Consider the following 21,447-nt stretch of genomic DNA (forward strand, 5'->3'; position numbering starts at 1 on the left):
ATCATCAGCACAAGCACAAGCAAAGAAGGAGAAGGCAAGGAAGGAGAAAGCTGCCATGATGCCAACTCAAGAGGAGGCATCTGAGTATTTCTTGAAAACCAAACAAGAGCAGCTTGGTTACTTGATTGCATCCACACTAAGGATTGAGCAAGGACTGGCCACCCTCACTCAGAATCAGCAGAGCCTAGAGAGAATCATGGAACAAAAGTTCTATGACTTGGATGTCAAGGTGACAGAGATTCAGACTGCAGTGGAGCAGCTCCAGGATGACATGTAGGAGAGGAGAGGCAAGACTACAACTGATGCATTTGCCAGAGTGCCAAGAGCTCAGAGATCACATGTAGTGCCAGTTGCTGACACCAGAGCCACCACTTCTGCACCAGCTACAGCTTCAGTTCCACCAGCTCCAGCGTCCACTTCAGCCTCGACTCCGACCACGTCTACAGAAGGCTTCGTCCTTGGAGTGCACCGGACTCCACCACCACCTGAAGATCAAGCCTGAGCGTCGATCTAGCACTATGCATTTTCTAGGAACTTTTTGGTAAATTGTTGCCAAAGGGGGAGAAAAATGTATAGATCATAGGCTTCGAGAGAGAGAGTGTTGCTTTTCTCTCTCTTGCTTTATTTGGTGGTTTTTCGAACTTTGTTTGCTTTTGAGTGCTTGAGATACTATGTCGTTATCTGTGAGACATTGATGATCATGTGTTTGATCATAAGCTACACTTAATGTTTGCTTAATGCTATCATCTTATCTATCTTATGTGATCATTCACTATTCTTGGTGATGAGTGCATGTATTTCATTCTTATCATTTTAAGCGCTCCACCAAGATGTATGTGACATGGAAGAGTAAGCCATGACTCTAACTCTTTGTGCATTTGCAGTCCAAAGCAAATTTTAAATATGCACAAATTTAGGGGGAGCTCTTACTTATCACATACTTCTCAAAGCGACGATATATTTCATGCTTATTATCATTTGTCGAAGCTTTGATCTATATGTTGTCATCAATTACCAAAAAGGGGGAGATTGAAAGTGCAACTATCCCTAGGTGGTTTTGGTAATTCATAACAACATATAGCTCATTGAGCTAATGCTATTCCAAGATGACTATTTCAGGAAAGCTCAATGATTGGCATGGCATGGATGTGAAAGTGGAACCCTAAAAATGCTAAGGACAAAGGATTGGCTCAAGCTCAAAAGCTCAAGACTCTTCATTTTATATTTTAGTGATCCAAGATCACATTGAGTCCATAGGAAAAGCCAATACTATCAAGGAGGGATGAGGTGTTGCTTAATGAGCCTCTCGCTTCATGTGCTTAATGATATGCTCCAAAACCCTCAACTACTTTCCATATCCACATATGACCTAAACCCTAAGCCAAACTCGGTCATACCGATTCTTTCTATCCGACGCCACCGAGTTTCACTTGTCATAAGCCACTGCCAAACCCTAGCAATTCGGTTCTACCGATAGGGATCTCGGTCTCACCGAGATGGGATTGCAAACTCTCTGTTTCCCTTTCGTGACTTTTCGGTCTCACCGAAAGAGCGAATCGGTCCCACCGAGATTGCAATGTAAATTCAGTGTTTCCTTTTTGTAACTTTTCGGTCTCACCGAAAGAGCAAATCGGTCCCACCGAGTTTGCCTGACCAACTCTCTGGTTAGCTTATTACCAAAATCGGTCCCATCGAGTTTTTGTAATCGGTCTCACCGAGATTACGTTATGCCCAAACCCTAACCATATCGGTCCTACCGAGTTGCATGTCAGTCCCACCGAAAATCTCTAACGGTCACTAGGTTTGCCTTTTCGGTCCGACTGAGTTTGTTGATTCGGTCCCATAAAGATTGGAAAACTGTGTGTAACGGTTGGATTTTGTGTGGAGGCTATATATACCCCTCCACCTCCTCTTCATTCGTGGAGAGAGCCATCAGAACACATACACGATTCCAACTCATATGTTCTGAGAGAGAACCACCTACTCATGTGTTGAGACCAAGATATTCCATTCCTACCACTCTAGCCTTCCCAAGTTGCTTTCCACTCAAATCTTCTTTCCACCAAATCCAAATCCTATGAGAGAGAGTTGAGTGTTGGGGAGACTATCATTTGAAGCACAAGAGCAAGGAGTTCATTACCTACACACCATTTGTTACTTCTTGGAGAGTGGTGTCTCCTAGATTGGCTAGGTGTCACTTGGGAGCCTCCGACAAGATTGTGGAGTTGAACCAAGGAGTTTGTAAGGGCAAGGAGATCGCCTACTTCGTGAAGATCTACCGCTAGTGAGGCAAGTCCTTCGTGGGCGATGGCCATGGTGGGATAGACAAGGTTGCTACTTCGTGGACCCTTCGTGGGTGGTTGCTTCTTCGTGGACCCTTCGTGGGTGGAGCCCTCCGTGGACTCGCGCAACCGTTACCCTTTGTGGGTGGAGCCCTCCGTGGACTCGCGCAACCGTTACCCTTCGTGGGTTGAAGTCTCCATCAACATGGATGTAGGATAGCACCACCTATCCGAACCACGGGAAAAACATCCGTGTCTCCAATTGTGTTTGAATTCTCCAAACCCTTCCCTTTACATTCTTGCAAGTTGCATGCTTTACTTTCCGCTGCCAATATACTCTTTGCATGCTTGCTTGAATTGTGTGATGATTGCTTGACTTGTCCTACAATAGCTAAAATATGCCAAGAACTAAAATTGGGAAAAAGGTTAAGTTTTTATTTGGTCAAGTAGTCTAATCACCCCCCCCTCTAGACATACTTTCGATCCTACAGCAGCAATGAGGATAATCCTCAGATCACGGACCCAGTCTGCATCATTGCTACTATCATCTATCAACTTAGTTTTCTCTAGGAACATATAAAAAATATATGAGCTATATTGCGAGCTGTTGATCTACAACATTGATATGCAAAACTATCAAGAGTAAGTTCATGATAAATTAAGTTCAATTAATCAAATTACTAAAGAACTCTCACTTAAATAGACATCCCTCAAGTCATCTAAGTGATACGTGATCCAAATCAACTAACCCATGTCCGATCATCATGTGAGATGGGGTAGTCATCAATGGTGAACATCTCTATGTTGATCAAATCTACTATATGATTCACGTTCGACCTTTCGGTCTTCAGTGTTCTGAGGCCATGTCTGTACATGCTAGGCTCGTCAACTTTATCCCAAGTATTCCGCAAGCGCAAAACTGTCTTGCACCCGTTGTATGTGAACGTAGAGTCTATCACACCCGATCATCATGTGGTGTCTCGAAATGACAAACTGTAGCAACGGTGCATACTTAGGGAGAACACTTTTACCTTGAAATTTAGTGAAGGGATCATCTTATAATGCTACCATTGTTCTAAGCAAAATAAGATGTAAATAAGATAAACATCACATGCAATCAAAATATGTGACATTATATGGCCATCATCATCTCGTGCTTTTGATCTCCATCTTCAAAGGATCGTCATGATTTCCATTGTCACCAGCTTGACACCTTGATCCCCATCGTTGCGTCGTGGTCATCTCGCCAACTATTGCTTCTACAACTATCACTAACGCATAGTGATAAAGTAAACAATTACATGGCATTTGCATTTCATACAATAAAGAGACAACCATAAGGCTCCTGCCGATTGTCAGATATCTTACAAAACATGATCATCGCATACAATAACGTTTATCACATCATGTCTTGACCATATCACATCACAACATGCTCTGCAAAAACAAGTTAGACGTCCTCTCTTTGTTGTTGCAAGTTTTACGTGGCTGTTACGCGCTTCTAGCAAGAACCGTTCTTACCTACGCATAAACCCACAACGGTGTTTCATCAAGTTTGTTGTTTTAACCATCTTCAAGGACCGGCCGCAGTCAAATTCGATTCAACTAAAGTAGGAGAAACAAACACCCGCCAGCCACCTTTATGCAAAACTAGTTGCATGTCTGTCGGTGGAACCGGTCTCATGTGCGTGGACATGTAAGTTTGGTCTGGGCCGCTTCATCCCACAATACCGCCGAATCAAAATAAGACGTTGGTGGTAAGCAGTATGACTATCACCGCCCACAACTCTTTGTGTTCTACTCGTGCATATCATCTACGCATAGACCTGGCTCATGATACCACTGTTGTTGGGAATCATTGCATGGAAAAACAAAAAAAATCTACGCACACGCAATGATCTATCCATGGAGATGCATAGCAACGAGGAGGGAGTGTGTATACGTACCCTCATAGACCGTAAGCGGAACTGTTTCTCAACGCGGTTGATGTAGTCGAACTTCTTCGCGCTTCAACCGCTCAAGTACCGAACGCACGGCACCTCCGTGGTCTGCACATGTTCAGCTCGGTGACGTCCCTCGCCTTCTTGATCCAGCAAGACGTCGAGGTAATAGATGAGTTCCGTTAGCACGACGGCGTGGTGACGGTGATGGTGAAGTGATCCTCGCAGAGCTTCGCCTAAGCACTACGAAAATATGACCGGGGGTGTAAACGGTGGAGGGGGCATCGCTTACGGCTAAACAATTGTCTGGTGTGTGCTAGGGCACCCCCACATATATATATAGGTGGGAAGGAGAGAGGAGGCTGCCAGGAGGCGCCCCAAGTAGGCTGAATCCTATTTGTCGGAGGGGGAAGGTAAGAGGGGGAGAGGGAAGGAAGGGGGAATCCTATTCCTCTCTTTCCTTTCCCTTCCCCTCTTTCCTTCTCCTAGGCCAGCCCATATGGGGGGCGCACCAACCCTTGTGGCTGGTGCATTTCCCCTCTTGGCCCATAAGGCCCATATCTTTTGCCCGGGGGTGCCCGGAACCCCTTCTGGTGACCCGATAAGTACTTGGTACCCCCCCCCCCCCACGAAACACTTCCGGTGTCCGAATACCATCGTCCTATATATAAATATTTATCTCTCGACCATTTCGAGACTCCTCGTCATGTCTGTGATCTCATCCGGGATTCCGAATAACATTCGGTCACCAAATCACATGACTCATATAATACTACATCGTCATCGAACGTTAAGCGTGCGGACCTTACGGGTTCAATAACTATGTAGACATGACCGAGGCACCTCTCCGGTCAATAACCAATAGCGGAACCTGGATGCCCATATTGGATCCTACATATTCTATGAAGATCTTTATCGGTCGAACCGTTATGACAACATACGCAATTCCTTTTGTCCATCGGTATGTTACTTGCCCGAGATTTGACCGTCGGTATCTTCATATCTAGTTCAATCTCATTACCGGCAAGTCTCTTTACTCGTTCTGTAATACATCACTTCGTGACCAACTCCTTAGTCATTTTCTTGCAAGCTTATGATGTGTATTACCGAGAGGGCCCGGAGATACCTCTCCAAAACTCGGAGTGACAAATCATAATTTCGATCTATGCCAACTCAACAAACACCTTCGGAGATACCTGTAGAGCATCTTTATAATCAACTAATTATGTTGTGACGTTTGATAGCACAAAAGGCATTCCTCCGGTATCCGGGAGTTGCATAATCTCATAGTCGAAAGAATATGTATTTGACATGAAGAAAACAATAGCAATAAACTGAACGATCAATATGCTAAGCTAACGGATGGGTCTTGTCCATCACATCATTCTCCTAATGATGTGATCATGTTACCAAATGACAACACATGTCTATGGTTAGGAAACCTTAACCATCTTTGATCAACGAGCTAGTCTAGTAGAGGCTCACTAGGGACATGGTATTTGTTTATGTATCCACACATGTATTTAAGTTTCCGATCAATACAATTCTAGCATGAATAATAAACCTTTATCATGGATAAGGAAATATAAAATAACAACTTTATTATTGTCTCTAGGACATATTTCCTTCAAAAACATCACTGCCACTCCATTTTTATCAATTTACATCACACCATTTGAGCACACCATGAAGTACTAGCTACACTCATCCAAATATCCTCAAATTTTGCATGCATGTTATCCAACATATAAGACTAGCCTCCATCAAAATCTAGCCTCATTAGCCACACCATATGACCACAGACCCCTCCCAAAGTTTCCGTGCGAATTGTCAAGTTGTACATGAAGTACCATTTAGGCTCATCTTATTGCTGCCCAAATTTACATGCATGCACATCACCATCTTATATCACCCTACACCAAAAATCAGCCCAAATGGCCAAGCCATCCGACTACAGCAAGATCACAAAGCTTTTGTATATAATTTAATTTGTACGGCAAATGTCATCTATACCCATCCACTTTGCCTCAAACTTTGCATACTTAATTATCATCATCCTCTGTAACACTAAGCTCCCTAGTTTTGAAAAACCCACATTCAATTGAGGTCTCCAACTAAAATTGGGTCACCTAATTTTGACCGGGTTAATAATTTCTCAAAGCTCTCACATTCAATTCTTCTATACCATACAATATGCTTCCTAATTTTTAAGGCCTCACTATTAATTGAGGTATTTAATTTAGAATCGGGTCAACCGATTTTGACCAGGTCAACACTTTTTCAAGCTCTTTTATTTAATTATTTTAATTCACTATGTTCCCTAATTTAGAAACTCTTTCATTCAATTGAGGTATTCAATTTTGAATTTGGTTTACTATTTTGATTGGGCCAACGATTTTTCAAATCAATCAGCAGTAACCGGTTTTCCCTTCGGAAAAAATACACTATCACATTTCCTGATTTCGAAACTTCTATATTTTTGAAAGTATGGAAAATAAAAACTACGGAAAAAATATACTATCACATTTCCTGATTTCCATGTGATCGTTGTGTCACGGTTCACAGATGGCAGGAGCGCTCGTCCAGGTGGTCGGCTCGCCGCCTCCCCTTCTGCCCCCGCCGCGCCGCGTGTCCCGCCGCTTCTCCTCCTCCTCCTCCTCTGGCTCTCCCCGCCTCTCCGCTGCCGTGATATAGCCACGGGCTTCCTCCGAGAAGAGCGCGTCGCAGGCGAGGCGAGGCGAGGGGTCGGGGAAGGGAAGGGAAGAGGATGTCGCTGGGGGCGGTGTTCCACGGCGCGCAGCTGATGCTGGATCTGGCGGTGGCCGGGATGTCGCTGATGTTCGCGCTCGGCCTCTTCGCCGTCGTCACCACCGTGCTCTGCTCCGCCGCCTTCCTCCACCACTCCAAGCCCGTCGCGTCGTAGCCGCGAGCTGCCTCCCACCAGGCCCACGACCCCCTCGGCGCATCCTAATCGTAAGCCCGATGCCAAGAATTTCATCCGTTCATTTCAATTCATTCCAAGGTTGTGCCCTCGGCGATGAGAAATACTGGAATGTAGCGCGTTGGAATCGATTTGTCTAGCACTTTAGTGGTGAATTTTGGATGGAATCAAAGAAACAATGTGCTCGCTCCACATGTTCATGCTTCCTGACTGGCTATGTGGATAAGCATGGACGACGCCACGATGGTTTGAGCAGGAGCACGTTGTCGTACTTGGAATCCAGGAAATTGACATTCAGCACGATTCCCCTAGCATTGTGTCCTGTGTTACATTACTTCAGAGTCCGCACCATTTCCCATGACCCCTGTCGCCCTAACATTTTAAGCAATTTTTACTGCCAAATGTGCCATGTGGAGTACATTTGCTAAGGCTGCATTTTGTGTTTAGTCTCACAAATTAATGTGGCAGGTTAGCTCCCCTCGTTGTCCTGGCCTTGTTGTGATTGATAGCTTGGTAGAGAACTCCAAGGAGTCCAAGCTGGAACACCCTGTACGATTCCCTGAAGATTGTGCCTGCTGTTTCTGTTGTTTCTGAGAATATCTGGTGTGAGATTAGGCATGATAGTCATCTGGGTGATTAGGCATATTTCTTTTTGCGACCTTGAGCTGGCTACTGATGCTTTTGAATGAAGTGGCTTTTATGTGTCTGGTCAGAAAAAATAGCATCCGAAAGCTGAGTGAAACGACTTAAAGTTGGGAATTTCACAAATCACCATCCCTGCCTACTTTGGATAACTGTAACTTTCACAACAAAACATCAACTCACAGCCAAAACCATGTGAATTGATTGTGCCCGGTGCTCACCCTCATCTGAATTCTGAAACAACTCAATTATCTCTTTTGCAGTTTTGCTTTGCCCTGTCTTTGCTAGTTCAGTTGAACTCTTTATCTTTTACTAACTGATTACCATTCCCCTTAATAAGTTTTTCATTCTTTTATCTCAGGAGTGAGATTGCTGTTGGGAGGTAATACCTTCTTTTGCATCATTTGCCCAGCAGAAGGTGCTCCATATGCTACTGCTGCTAGTACTGTTGGGGGGGGACTACTGTAGACGCAAAGAGTAGGAATTGCACATATCAGGTGATAGCTGGAGGCTCTTGTACCTTGTATTACTTGTCATGTCTACTTAAGCTGTTCTGTAAACTACACTTGTTTGTACAGTACATTGTTGGTTCGTCTTGTTGAAATCTTCTACATCTTATTGTTTATAAATGTACTGTACATTGTCTAATGCTTCTTATATGGAAGGGCCGGATATTCCTAGGTTTCATGTGCAAATGCCGCATCAGTTGTAGTAAGATTGATCTACTATATATCATAGGATTTGCTTTACTCAAGGGTAAGAAAGATGTGTTAAGGAGATTTGTGTAAATCCTATTAATTTTTGCTCTGTAGCAGTTCATATAACTTAACTGATAGACAATACTCCCTCCGTCCCATAATATAAGAGCAATTTTGACACTACACTAGTGTCAAAAACACTCTTATATTATGCGACAGAGGGAGTACTATATTAGATTGCTCACCAAACGTGAAAAGATTATTGACAGACACATGATAAAGCAGATTTCTATATACGCTTTTTCTGAGTAAATTTTAACACATGCAGATATTCTGACCTATAAAAATATTGGGAAAGCAGAAGGCCATTGAACCGAATTATCTTTTTGGGTTGGTGGCCTCAAACACCTCATTGGGGAGGTGTATCTGGACAAAGTGATCATTAATGTCTATAGAAACATAGGAGAGCATGTAGTGCTTGAATGTCAATATTAAGAATAGGGCAATGAATAATAATTCAAGGGTGACAGATTTGCATAGGAAGAACTAACCTATGAGGTGGCTAACAAATGGACAAAACAATAGAAGGCAATAGCAGGGACCATGACAAGGCCTTCAATTCCTCATGCCTCTGACATCGATTCTAGCTTGATAAGAAAGAAATAGACGAGCAAGGTTTTTACATCCTTTACCAAAAGAAGCTTGTTCTTGATGAGCTACGTCTTCTATTGTGGCCTCTTTTGCTGCTTTTGTCGTCCCCTTTCTTCACCTTGCCCGCCTTTTTGTTGCTGCCGGTCGAGAACTTGGTAAGCGTCTCAGCCTGTTCATCCTTGCCATGTTCATTGCTGCAATCGTCATTTGTCTGACGATCTTTCTCTTCTTTGCCTTCAAGCACCTTCACTTGAGATGTCCCTGTGGAAGCATCAGACGCCAGGGAATCATAATCTCCATCATCATCCGCGTTGTTCTCTTCCTTCCCTTTCCTCCTCTCAGTGATGTAACCACTGCCATCTTCAACATTGCTCCCTTCACTGCCATTCTCTTTTGCTTCATAGCTGCTCGTGGGGGAGGTCAGGTATATCGTCCACCCGGATTCATTGCTGTTGCACTCTTCGCCGCCATCCCCGGTGATATGGGAGGATTCCATGACAGGCCACGGGAGCGGGAGACCAAAAGAGAGAAAAGAAAGGCCAAAGAAGAGAGGCAGAACGAGGTCGATGGAGAATTCTGCGAACACCAACTCTTATGCTTCTTCCGAAATCTGAATCTCCTCAACAATGCAGCACTGAAGATGGAGTTGTTCTTGTCTATGCTTCTTGAGCACCCATAACCCGAGAAGAGCACCGGATCCTCCTGCACTCAGCCTTCTTCAGAGGACAGAGAATTCAGAGGGAGGGGCTGGATTGCATGAGAGGGGGGCAAGAATTCTTCAGGGCCGGACCATGTGTATGGCTATGGTGTGTCTGGGGGTGGAGGTGTGTGAAGGAACCGCAGAGAGGATGGCAGTGTGTTTAAATGGGAAAGGGTGGCCTATCCTCGCGAGCTCCAACTGTCACCCATAACTTTCCCCAACCATTTGCGTACCCTCTCCTCTCTTGTCACCAAAGCCAAAGCCAAGGGAGGAGGAGGAGCAGGAGGAGGAGGCATTTTGCTTGCAACGCAGTGTTACAGGTATTTCCATCTGTAGTCCATGTGGCCGTAGCGCCTCGCCCTCATGGTGGGGGCCTGGCAGAGAGGCCGGCCTGGGGAGATTAGATGCACCTGCCTGCCTGCCTGGGTTAGCTAGCCCATGATTTATTAGCATTAGATTAGAAGGTTAAGCATGAGGCTGGCATAGCTCAAAAGGCTCCTGTCGCCGCTGTGTCTGCCTGTCATCCATGCCTGCCAAATGCCTAGCTTGCTCACGGCGTATCTCCACTTCAACAACAGTCTGCAGGACCAGGAGAACATGTCTTTTGTTTGCTTTGGTATTGGTACGTACATGCTACATGTAGACGGTGGACGAGCAACCAGGCCCAGAGCCACTGGACTTCTCATGTGCTGCCACTCTCGTCGTTGTCTTCTTGGTAAGCCAGAACTCTGCCGTTGCAGGTAAGAGCATCGATCTGTGGTGGATATGGTGAGATGCGGTTGATTGGAACATGATAAAGCGCTTGATAAGTATGTTTATTGCGCCGTGCCTGTTGTTTATTTATCATATTCACATAGCTAGATTCGGCGGATACTGCATGCACGATGATATATGATAGCAGTAAAAGGGATACCAAACTTGATTACGTGACATGCTTTCCTCCAAGCCGGAGAAAGGAACAACCGGGCCCTGGCTTGCTTCTGAAGCTTTCGCCGGGGAGAAAAGGGCTTGGGAGACATGAGGAGGCCGGACCTCGTGGTCCTTGTTGTTTCCATGTCCTAAAAATCAGCCTCTTTTCTTGTCTCCTGCGGTTAACCAAAGGAGAAAAGTTTTGCCCGCGTTGCATCTTGTAATTCTAACTCCGTCGTATGCTTGAAACCGATCGACGCGACCGGCTGGGCTGTGGCCGGTGGCGCTCCTACAGTGCGTGCATGTGTCTGGATTTTCTTGCCTGTTCCTGTGCGTCGGTCAGCGTTCTCCGTTGCCACGGGCTCCGTCCTGTGGCCGGCTGTTCCGCTTCCACGTGCACGTATGTGCACCTGGTCGGGTCACCAGTACGGCGATCGGAGCCCGGCCGCTCAGGTTCACCGCACGGACGGACGCTCGCTGGATCGCGCGCTGTGGGCGGCCGGCCGTGCCCCTACCCCTACACCGCTACCACCCTCGGCCGGCCGGCCGGTGGGACGTCGCGGGGGAGTTCACGTGGGTACGGTGCAGTCGGCGGCAAGCAACGACGACGAACAGCTGCAAGGCTTTGGAGTGACTCGACGACCACCACGCCTCTGCAGGTCTCTGAACCAGATGGTGGCTATCAGTAGATACGTGCCCTGGCCGTGGTGCAAACAGAGGGTGGACACGCCTGTAACTCGTGCCCGTGCTCGGGTAGTTGGTGGGCGGAGCACACGCGCCCTTGCCCCCCGCATCACCTGTCCGAGTCGAGTTGAAGGCCGCCGCCCGGCGAACTGTGACGGGTACAGGGCGGCCATGCACGTCGGGCTCGCGGGTCTAATCGGCCGCTGTTGCTCACTAATTTCTCTGCTCTGCTGCTGTCGTCGCTTGCCAGTGGCAGAAACCAATGGATGCGTCTGCTGGTCCTGGTTGGTTGCCCTAACAATGCTGCTCGACGTGCTGGCTGGTGTTGGTGCTAGTCAGAGCAGAGGCCTGCCGTTGCGTGGTGTCCACGGGGCGTCGGTGAGCGCGCGCGCGGTGTCCGGGAACGAACGGGCGTGCCTTTCCACGTGCGGCGGCCCCCGTTGACATGTGCACGGCTTCGATCGGGGATTCGGGCAGGGCCGATCAGCCGTTCGGGAGAGCCTCCCTGTGCGTTAGACAGCAGAGTACAGCATTGTTTGATGTCGCAAGGTTTTCTTGGCGTTCAGGCGATCCAGCTTAAAAAGGCGTTGGAGACGCTATGATAAAGTCAGATTTAGGCAAAATTTTAAAGTAGGATTGAATCATGCCAATCTTTGATTAAAGAGTCAAAACAGTGAGCCTGTCGCATAAGCCAAGAAGCTCCAGTGAAGGCATCTCCAACCGCAGACCCTTAAACCACCCGCAACCGTTCAGATTGCACGGGTCTGGAGGTGTGTTGCCACCCAACGCGTCCTGCATCGGTTCGCCAAGCAGTTCGTACATGCTTTTTCGGTCAAACCGGAGACAAAGTTGGGGGGGGGGGGGGGGGGGGCCTGCCCACATTCATACTGCTGTAGAGCGGACGCTCCCTATTGATGTTGGTCCAGAGCGGCCGCGACCTCTCACTGCCGGCCGAGAGAGCGCTACCCGCTGCACGCCCGGCTGAACACGCCTCCTTGTCGCATTCAAACGGACGCTATTTGCCCACCTTCCTCCATTAAACCAGCGCGTGTGCCGAGAAAACTACTTCGGCCGCACATCGGTTCGCTAGCCGATCGACATTAAACACAACGCTGGTTGGCTCCGGGCCTCCACACGCTATTTAAACAATGCCAGCCGATGTGCAAACAATCACACCACACCTCCGCTCCCCATCTCCTCCTTGCATCATTCTCTCCGCACTCTCCATGGCATACGGCGAGCAGGAAAAGGAGTTCTCTGCATAAAAGCCGGCTGGTGGCCCGCCGAGTCTGCTAGAAACGAGTCAATCAACTCTGCTCCACCTCCCTCGCCGCTCCAGGCCGCTGTAGGCCAGCTTGTGGAGGAGGCCGCTCCAAGCCAACGCGTGATTCAGCAAACTCGCCGCTCCAAGCCACCTCGTTGTGGGGTGGCGAGTTGCTCCAGGCCGACACGCGGGAGAGCATGACAGCACAGGCATCGTGGCTGCCATGGATGAGGCCATGTCGTACCGCTTCTCCCGTGCCTGCGACCGCGTCATCCGCCGCCAACATTGGTGGAACCGCGCCCTGACGGCGTAGAAAGAAGCCGGCTTCACGGATATCGACAATGCGGCGGCCAACACGTCCGCGTCTGCCACCATCAACGACAAAAATTAGAACATGGGAGGCCGTCTCCGCTTGGGTCCAACGAAGGCCACCGTCACGGCATCGCCAGCGTGCACAGCTGGTGACTTGCCCAGTCGCAGGGCATCATTGCCCCCCCCTACCCCCAAACCAGCCCTCATTCATACTTCACGGAAGCGAAGGGCACCATTCCCCTCCGGCAGACTCGTATTGTCCGGTGCCACTCCAATGAGCGGCACTGCCGAACAAGGGGGAGCGGTCATTTGCGCTGAAGCATATACCTCTGGGGTCACGGTAGTCCGATAAGCGGGCTATCGGACATGAGAAAGACAAGGAAGATCCATCGCGGCTGGCCGTAGATTAGTTTAAGGTATCCATATCATGGGAATGGATGTCCGCGAGCAACGGCCGTAGACTAGTTTTACTTTAGTCCGGCACAGTTTTTAATTAAAATATGTCTGAAATGTAAATGTTCTTGTCTGGTTGGTATGAATATCATCCGGTTTGAATGAAGTTTGTCCGGTTTGTTTAAACAATGCATGAAATGTATGCGGGCAGCGTTGGATAGCTGGCTTCCGCATGCGTGTCCACGGATTGGTCTTCACCTTTTCGTGAGTGCGGAAGTAAATTTACGGGTCAGCGTTGGAGATGTCCTGATACTTCTACTTTTTTTTTTTGCTCATCCGCCTTCAGGGTATTAAAGAAAAATGCCTACAATACTAACTGATCTTTGCATGGGTCACTCTCAGTCTTAGTGCTCACTTCGGACGCTCCGTTCCAGCACCTTCAGAAGAGTCGACCTCATCATCTCTTAGATCTTGCCCCCCAACTCCGCTAGACTCTCAGGCTAGACAAACCAAATACGTAGCAATCATGTGACCGGGTGAATAAAAGTTTTATACCACCTCTGTTCACCCTTTTTATAAGACCTTGAAGACATTTCAGACAGGATGCAAAGTAGTTCATTTTTAGTTGTAACGACTTATAAAAGTGAACGGAGGGAGTACTAGTAACTATTAAGACCTACACCCACTTATGTACATCATGCAATGATAAGAATGAGGCCGGCTAAATGATACAACTAAGCTGCTTGACCGAGTCCTATGAAAGTATCAACCACAGAGAAGTACCTCTCTGTTTTTTGGTAACCCGTAGCTGATCACAACCACAGATGACCCCAGGTGAACAGTAAAAGGTGAAAAAACAAGCATGTCTTGTGAAAATCTCAGCAGAGTGACATTTCTTCCGTATCTCTAATACTATGTAAATATGCAGTTCTATTACATGGCTTGAAAGTTGAAACAGAAAAGTCTAGAATCAGTTATCGCTCACATGACACGAACTGCAAGGCTCCACAACAATCAAGTTGACATTACAGGGTACTTGGGGCTTGATGCGTCTTCTTATAGCCACGAGCGCTTTCTGGGCTTGTAGGACATCACGCGTGTCCATGGAGAAGCACCTGCCGCTTCTGCATGAGGAACACCTAGAGTAACCATAGGTGGTGTCCAGCGTCAGGCACTCAAGCGAAGCCGTGTGCTTCAGCATACGACAGGTTAGCTCAATCAAGCTTTCAGCAGAGTAAAAACTATAGATCGTCACATTCTTGAGGCTGCCATGGCGAAATTCTTGCTCCCGCGTCAAATGTGAAACATCACAATGAATCCTACCGTAGCCTCTGTTAACACAGTTCATAATCCTCGCTGACTGCAAGGACACAATATGTTAATGTCAACTACTTCTCACGAAATGACAATAGTTCTAGATGAACCGTCTGAAATAAAAATGGGCTCAACGACAAGATTAGCATGAGATGCGCCTTATTTATGTATGTTACTAAATACTCCACTTGTTCATAAATAAATTATGTTCTGAGCATCGTTACAATCTCAAATATGCATGTTTGACCGTTACTTTACATACAACTATTTTAATATAAAAAAATTGATATTGTGTGATCCCTGACAAATCTAATGGAACAACTGTAACCTGACCGGTCAAAATGGTTTACTATATCGAGGAGAGTTGACAAAGTTTGATTGCAAGCTTTTTAGGTGTCTTGTATTTATGAAAAGAGATACTGTTATTTTCTAAATTACTTAGAAGTGAAAATAGAAACCTATGATCAGCTAAAGACAATAGGCATGACAATCAGAGCTATTTAATAAACAGACTTTGTAAAGAAACAGTAATAATACTCAATTGTTAAATCAATGGCTATATAACAGGACTTACCCTCAAGACGAGAGTCTCCAAGGCAGGAGAAGCGTCAAGAAAAGCTAACAGAGACAAATAATCATATTCATCTACTGCCGAGACAGCGGGAAGAGAAATATTCAAGTACTTGAGGTGGTGGAATTTTCCGGGCACCATTGGTGTGCTCACCTGCTGAAGAAAGAGGTGCCGAGATTAGTATGTCCCCTGATATAACAACTCCTCGCAGAACCAAGGAATTTAAGTTTAGAGGATCCGCTGGAGATGCTCTTATTATGGAATACAAAACCAAGGAATTGACGGTCTAAAGTCTCAGATTATGCATACCTCGTGTGGCAACAACGATATGTTAAGGACTTCAACACCGGGTGTGATTGATGGAAGCTTGCCGAGAGCATAACTTGGGGATGCAGGTGATATTCGGAGCTGCTTCACTTGAGATGAACCGTCTCCCAGTGAGACTGAGAAATCCACTTGGTCGCCAAGTCCAAGGTCGACACTAGAGATATCTGGGGCATTGCTCTCAATTGCATGTAGCATCTCACACTCAAACACCTCCACGGACCTGAGGTGCCGCAGCAGGCAAGGTATCTTCAAGCAGATGATCTCACCACAACAAGAGAGTAGCAGATGCCTCAAAGCCAAAGAATTAGAAAGGAAGTACCCCAACTCATCGTCGCCGATGCGCACGGACCGCAGGTGCAATCTCGTCAGGCAACCAAGTCCGGCGGTGGGATGGAAACTAGAATTGGTGAGTTTAAGATACCGAATCGACCGCCCGCTCTCGCCTGATAAAAGCAAGCACGGGAAGTTGTAGTCTGTTTTGCAGTGCCGGAATGAGGGCAGCATCACGGTGAGTTCTTGGATACCGGGTGCAATGGCAGTCTTGAGGAACCTGTCGACGTAAGAGGTGTCGAGTCTGTTCCAGTTCCAGGGGAGGTGAAGCTCAAGCGTCTTCACTCCGATGCCTGAATGATTTCCAAAGATATGGTCAATTCTGCTTAGAAGATCCATTGCTCCTTCGTCCACCGTGGCTGCTTTTCCAATCAAACCGAGTTGTTTCATACTGAAGGTGAGATTGGGATAGTGTCTCCAGGAACGTCGAAATGACCGAGACACGCACGCAGCAAGTGCGGCGTCTCGCAGCGGCATTAGGGCATGTATATGATGCACGACATCCTGCAGGCAGAAGCAAGGGAGGAGAAATCAGCATTGGCATTGTAAAATCAGAATGATGGCATCAATAATCAGTAATGGGGCAAAAAGAAAAAACGATCCATATGTAGTGGCACTATAATCTTATGTTAAGAAAGTGGACTAGAACATGACTGTGGTCAGTAGCTGGTTAGAGATGGTTCATGTTTACTTCTACAGTAGGACGATGGCATCACTGGGCTAATAGTGCAACATTCTTCTGGAACACAAACTTGGTGTGGTTAACCAACTGAAATAAACATGTACTGTAGCAAGCTTGACATCCGTCTGGATATTTGGCACCCCACTAACTAGGTCTAATTAAGACGAGAAACAATGTTGCAATTCCTTTGACCAAACAGAACTGGAATAGTCTCGGAGCATAATGTACAGTCAAAGCAAACAATTTCTCCCTCCGTCCAGAATGATAAGACGTTCTAACTTTTCTATGAATCGGATGTGTATATAGGCGCGTTTTAGTGTGTTTGTTTGCTTGTTTCAGTCTATATTTTGTCTATTTTGAAACATCCAAAACATCTTACAGTGGCGAACGAAGGTAGTACGTACCTCAGAAAGGCTGTTCCATGATGAGTTGATTCCGTTGTGAGAGTTTGAACCAGTGCCGTCGTCGTCGTCGTAATCGTCGTCATATTGTTGGTAGGGTGGGCACTTCCGTTTAACTGCCGAGGAGCCCGAGTCGCCTGAAATACAGTGACCCTGAGGGGTTATAATTGGGAACATACGAGAGTAACAACATCAAGATTACGGCACCCCGCCGTGGCGTCACCGAGATCCAGAGGTTTTAGCTCTTGGGCAAGGGCATCAACAGTTTTTTTTTTTGGCGAAAGAACAGTTTTTAGGATCGCTAGGTCGCAGGGTCAAATCCACACCCACGATTGTAGGAGTTGGAAACCCTCCAAATTCTACAATACCTACATCTACATGACTCGAGGATCAACTGATAACAAATTAAGAGGCCGAGGCAAGGAAGAGCTAGCTTACCGCGGGATTGGGTGGACTCCACCATGCCCGGCACGATCAAGGGCGACCACCGGAGAGGAGGAGGGGAGGAGATCGCGGCGAGGAGCCGCACGCTTTGGCTGCCCGCGGTTCCCTCGTCAAAACTAAACTGAAAGGCGCTTGTACCCCCATCGATGCGATCCACTTTATATTATTAGCAAAAATGCCCGTGTATTGCAACGGAAAAAGAAAAAAACCATACTTCCTAAACCCAATAGCTCAAGACCCTTCCCTCTCCTCCTCCTCCCATGACCGACTGCCAGACATGTCCTCCTCCTCCCACGACCGACTGCCAGACATGGTGACATTAGTAAACTCTTTGAAATCTTCCACACTACCACATGAGAAACAACATGAAAAGATGTGTTGTGCAAAAACATAACAACAAAAGGAATTTATAAGTGTACTGTAAGTGTGTGCAATTTAAATCACAGAAATATCTACCTGGTCGCAAGTATCTCTTCACATATTTGTTGGCGTTGCTCAGTGATGCGGTGATGCCCCAAAAATATCACACTATAATAAAAATAGTAAAGTCTTAGGCTGCGTTCGGAAGTGCTCCGGCTCCACGCTTCTCCGGAAGCGGGCGAGGAGCTGGCCGAACGCCGCAGCTTCTAGAAGCCTGCTCCCGGAATCCGCTCGGCCCGTAGTGCAAAAAACAGAAGCTACGATCGCCCAGCTCCTGGAAAACGAGAAGTGGGAGTTGCTGGATATTACATGAAATGCCCTCCCGAAGTGCCTCCTTAAAGCACTTTCCTCTCGCTACAGGGCGCGGCGAACCGTTTTTCTCGCTACAGGGGGCGGCAAAGCGTTTTCTACAGCCGAACGATCGCTGGCTCCCGCGAGAAGCTAGCTAGCGCTGGCTCGTGGAGAAGCTGGCTCGTTTGGGAAGCCAGAGCACTTCCGGACGGGCCCTTAGTATAGCATTCTTGCTTCACTACGGAGGCAACAAAGATTTTCATGAACCAGTGTGGGCTAGGTTTAGGGACTGGGTAGCATAGCACTATTTGTGTCCAATGATATAAGAAGCATTTTTTGCGGGGTAATGATATTAGAAGCATTTTTTGCGGGGCAATGATATTAGGAGCATTGTACAAAGATCCTCCATCGTTGGCTAATAGAACAAAGTAAAGTGTGGAGTTTGTGTTGCACACAGCAGGGAGTACGACTGCTTGTGCTTTGGTGATCAACATTATTTTTATTAGAAGGATTGTAAGAGTTTGTGACGGGCGCTAGCTGGTCGAGCAGAAAATTAAGAGCAAAAATTTGTTTTGTTCTCAGAAAAATATTGTATATGACCAACATAGAATGAATCCTGTTTATTGTGATTTAGACATAGTATTTTTTTTTGTGCATGTTAAACAATTCCAACATAATTTGATTTTGAGTTATAATTTGACGTCAACAATTCAGATATAAAAAGTAGTTCAACTTGCCTGATGCCGTTGCTATCCATGGACGGAGACGTTTAGTGCCATTATATCCCCCATTTGGAGACCCTCCCTCTCTTTCCTTTTTTAGTTTTCTGTATTTTCCTTCCTTACTTAATTATATGGGACAACTTCCACTTTCCATTTTTTTTCTCTGTCTACACATGAAATCGCCGCCCTGTTTCCTTCCTTATTCTGCCATGCGACATGTGAAATCCCTCCTCTTTCCATATGAAATCCCTGCCCTCTTTCCTCCCTTATTTTTCTCTCCTTCCTTCTTTATTCTGTCAAGAAACATGAAGTCCCTCCCTCTTGCCTTCTTTATTTTTCCCTCTTTCCTTCCTTATCTTTTATTATGGAAGGACTTATTTCCTTCTATATTGGGTCCCGAGACGGCTCCTTGATATCGAGAAAATTTGAAGATGTATATAAATTATAAAGATTGGGTTTAAGAGAGCGGTATGGGACTATTTAAAAGGTGAATCAACAGCCTAAATATAATACACCATGAGTTCTTTTTAAGGAAAATACACCATGAGCTATGTCAGTTGGTAGCGACACTGGTTATCGTATATGCAGTTCAGAGTTTGATTCAGCCCACCATCGAATACTTTTTTGCACCGGGTTGTGGGCCAGCTTCGCCCGTTCGCTTGTGTAGCTTCCTTCGGCAAGGTGGGCCGGAATAATGTGGCCTGGCGGCTGAAAATCCTCTGATAGACTAAGAGAGGTAATCCTTGTTACTCTAAGCATAGGATGGGCCAGCTGAGTTGGACGCTCGATCTGTGCACTTTTCTTGCAACCCGTATTCGAGTCCTCATAATAGCAACTTTTTTTGTGTGGCCGTTTTTTCTCAGGCTTCATTGGGCCGCATGGGCCAGAACAATTTGACCAGGCATCGGTCAGGAAGGATCGATCGTTCCTGGGAAACCGATCGTGGGTGCTTGAGCAAAAAGAGCTAATATATGGGAACTTTATTTTAGTACCACCTCGCGTATGTGTTTAAAATTCAAACTGAAAGCGTAAATTCACAGAAAGAAGCGTATTGTGACGGTGAACCCACGGAGTCAATCCGCGCTTTATTATTAGGGAAAGATTTTTTTTCGAAATGGAGGCAAAAGATTTGCCTCATCGATTAATTAAGAAGAAGAGAATTACCCGGTTAATTAACGGAAAAACGGGCGAAAACCGATACATATAGATCACATGCGGACTACTCGCTAACAAAGAAACTCCATGACCTCACGGTCAACCCGACAAATATGCATAACACGCAACAACCACAAACCCTGGCACTTCTATGTCGCAAAGAAACCCTCAACAAAACCAATGTTGAATACATCAGACGCCAAGAAATCCACGGAGACGAGCCACTCGGAGATGGAGGACGAAGAGACTAAGTATTCTCCATTAAGCAGCCGCAGACGCCTTATCAATGGCTCCACTCTTCTTGCCTATGCTTCTGAGAGCCTTCTTCACCTTCTTTATTTTGTCTGTAGAAACCGAAACCTCATCCACGAGGAGGCAAGCAATCACATTGCGAGACCCAGGACAAGTTGCCTCCAAAGAGTCGAGCAAACGGTCAAGCTTTTTCACGAAGACCACCTCGTCAATGCGTGCCAACATAGCGCCACGGTCAAAGATGGGCGACCGAATGGGCTTCGGTGCCTCAGAAGTAGCTGCCAAAGCGTCGACTTTATATTATGTTACCTACGTATATGCATGGCGTTGTAGTATCGTACAAACAGCTTTGCGTTACACACGTAGCAATTTGTCATTGGATGGTTAGGAGGACAGCAGTATCTGTTGGGGAACGTAGCAGAATTTTAAAATTTTCTACGCATCACCAAGATCAATCTATGGAGTCATCTAGCAACGAGGGAGAGAGGAGTGCATCTACATACCCTTGTAGATCGCGCACGGAAGCGTTCAAGATAACGGGGTTGATGGAGTCGTACTCGATGTGATCCAAATCACCGATGACCAAGTGCCGAACGGACGACACCTCCGCGTTCAACACACGTACGGTTGGGAAGACGTCTCCTCCAACTTGATCCAGCAAGGGGGAAGGAGAGGTTGATGAAGATCCAGCAGCACGACGGCGTGGTGGTGGATACAGCAGGATCCCGGCAGGGCTTCGCCAAGCGCAAGCGGGGAGGAGAGGTGTTACGGAGGGAGAGGGAGGCGCCAAGAGCAAAGGTGTGCGGCTGCCCTCCCTCCCCCCTCTTTATATAGGGGCCTTGGGGGGGCGCCGGCCCTAGGAGATGGATCTCCAAGGGGGCGGCGGTCAAGGGGTGGCTTCCCCCCCAAGCCAAGTGGGGGGCGCCCCCACCCCTAGGGTTTCCCAACCCTAGGCGCAGGGAAGGCCCAAGGAGGGCGCTCCAGCCCACTAGGGGCTGGTTCCCCTCCCAACTCAGCCCATGGGGCCCTTCGGGATAGGTGGCCCCACCCAGTGGACCCCCGGGACCCTTCCGGTGGTCCCGGTACAATACTGGCGACCCCCGAAACCTTCCCGATGGCCGA

At 47.0% G+C, this 21,447-nt stretch overlaps 2 protein-coding genes across 2 annotated transcripts; both read right to left on the bottom strand.

Annotated features, from left to right (window-relative positions):
- Positions 1-8,988: 8,988 nt before the first annotated feature.
- LOC125509646 (uncharacterized) lies at positions 8,989-9,650 on the bottom strand. The gene has a single exon (XM_048674662.2). It carries the CDS (start codon positions 9,648-9,650, stop codon positions 9,192-9,194), a length of 459 nt encoding a protein of 152 aa, XP_048530619.1. The 3' UTR covers positions 8,989-9,191.
- Positions 9,651-14,311: 4,661 nt separating this feature from the next.
- Positions 14,312-17,504, bottom strand: LOC147971881 (uncharacterized). The gene is made up of 5 exons (XM_087522871.1): positions 17,480-17,504; positions 17,045-17,178; positions 15,611-16,462; positions 15,305-15,457; positions 14,312-14,776 (listed from the first exon to the last, which is right to left on the bottom strand). Exons 1-5 carry the CDS (start codon positions 17,502-17,504, stop codon positions 14,387-14,389), a joined length of 1,554 nt encoding a protein of 517 aa, XP_087378997.1. The 3' UTR covers positions 14,312-14,386.
- Positions 17,505-21,447: the final 3,943 nt, after the last annotated feature.

Source organism: Triticum urartu, chromosome 5A, assembly GCF_056163025.1.
Source record: "Triticum urartu cultivar PI428250 chromosome 5A, HENAU_Tu73, whole genome shotgun sequence".
Lineage (NCBI taxonomy): Eukaryota > Viridiplantae > Streptophyta > Magnoliopsida > Poales > Poaceae > Triticum > Triticum urartu.

What these genes read in the sequence shown, in the direction of transcription:
- LOC147971881 (XM_087522871.1), bottom strand. Translation starts at nt 17,504, where the DNA reads ATGGTGGAGTCCACCCAATCCCGCG. An exon ending in GGAGTCCACCCAATCCCGCG is followed by an intron (nt 17,179 to 17,479) that starts GTAAGCTAGCTC and finishes ACTGTATTTCAG; the next exon opens with GCGACTCGGGCTCCTCGGCA. An exon ending in CATGGAACAGCCTTTCTGAG is followed by an intron (nt 16,463 to 17,044) that starts GTACGTACTACC and finishes TTCTGCCTGCAG; the next exon opens with GATGTCGTGCATCATATACA.
- LOC125509646 (XM_048674662.2), bottom strand. Translation starts at nt 9,650, where the DNA reads ATGGAATCCTCCCATATCACCGGGGATGGCGGCGAAGAGTGCAACAGC.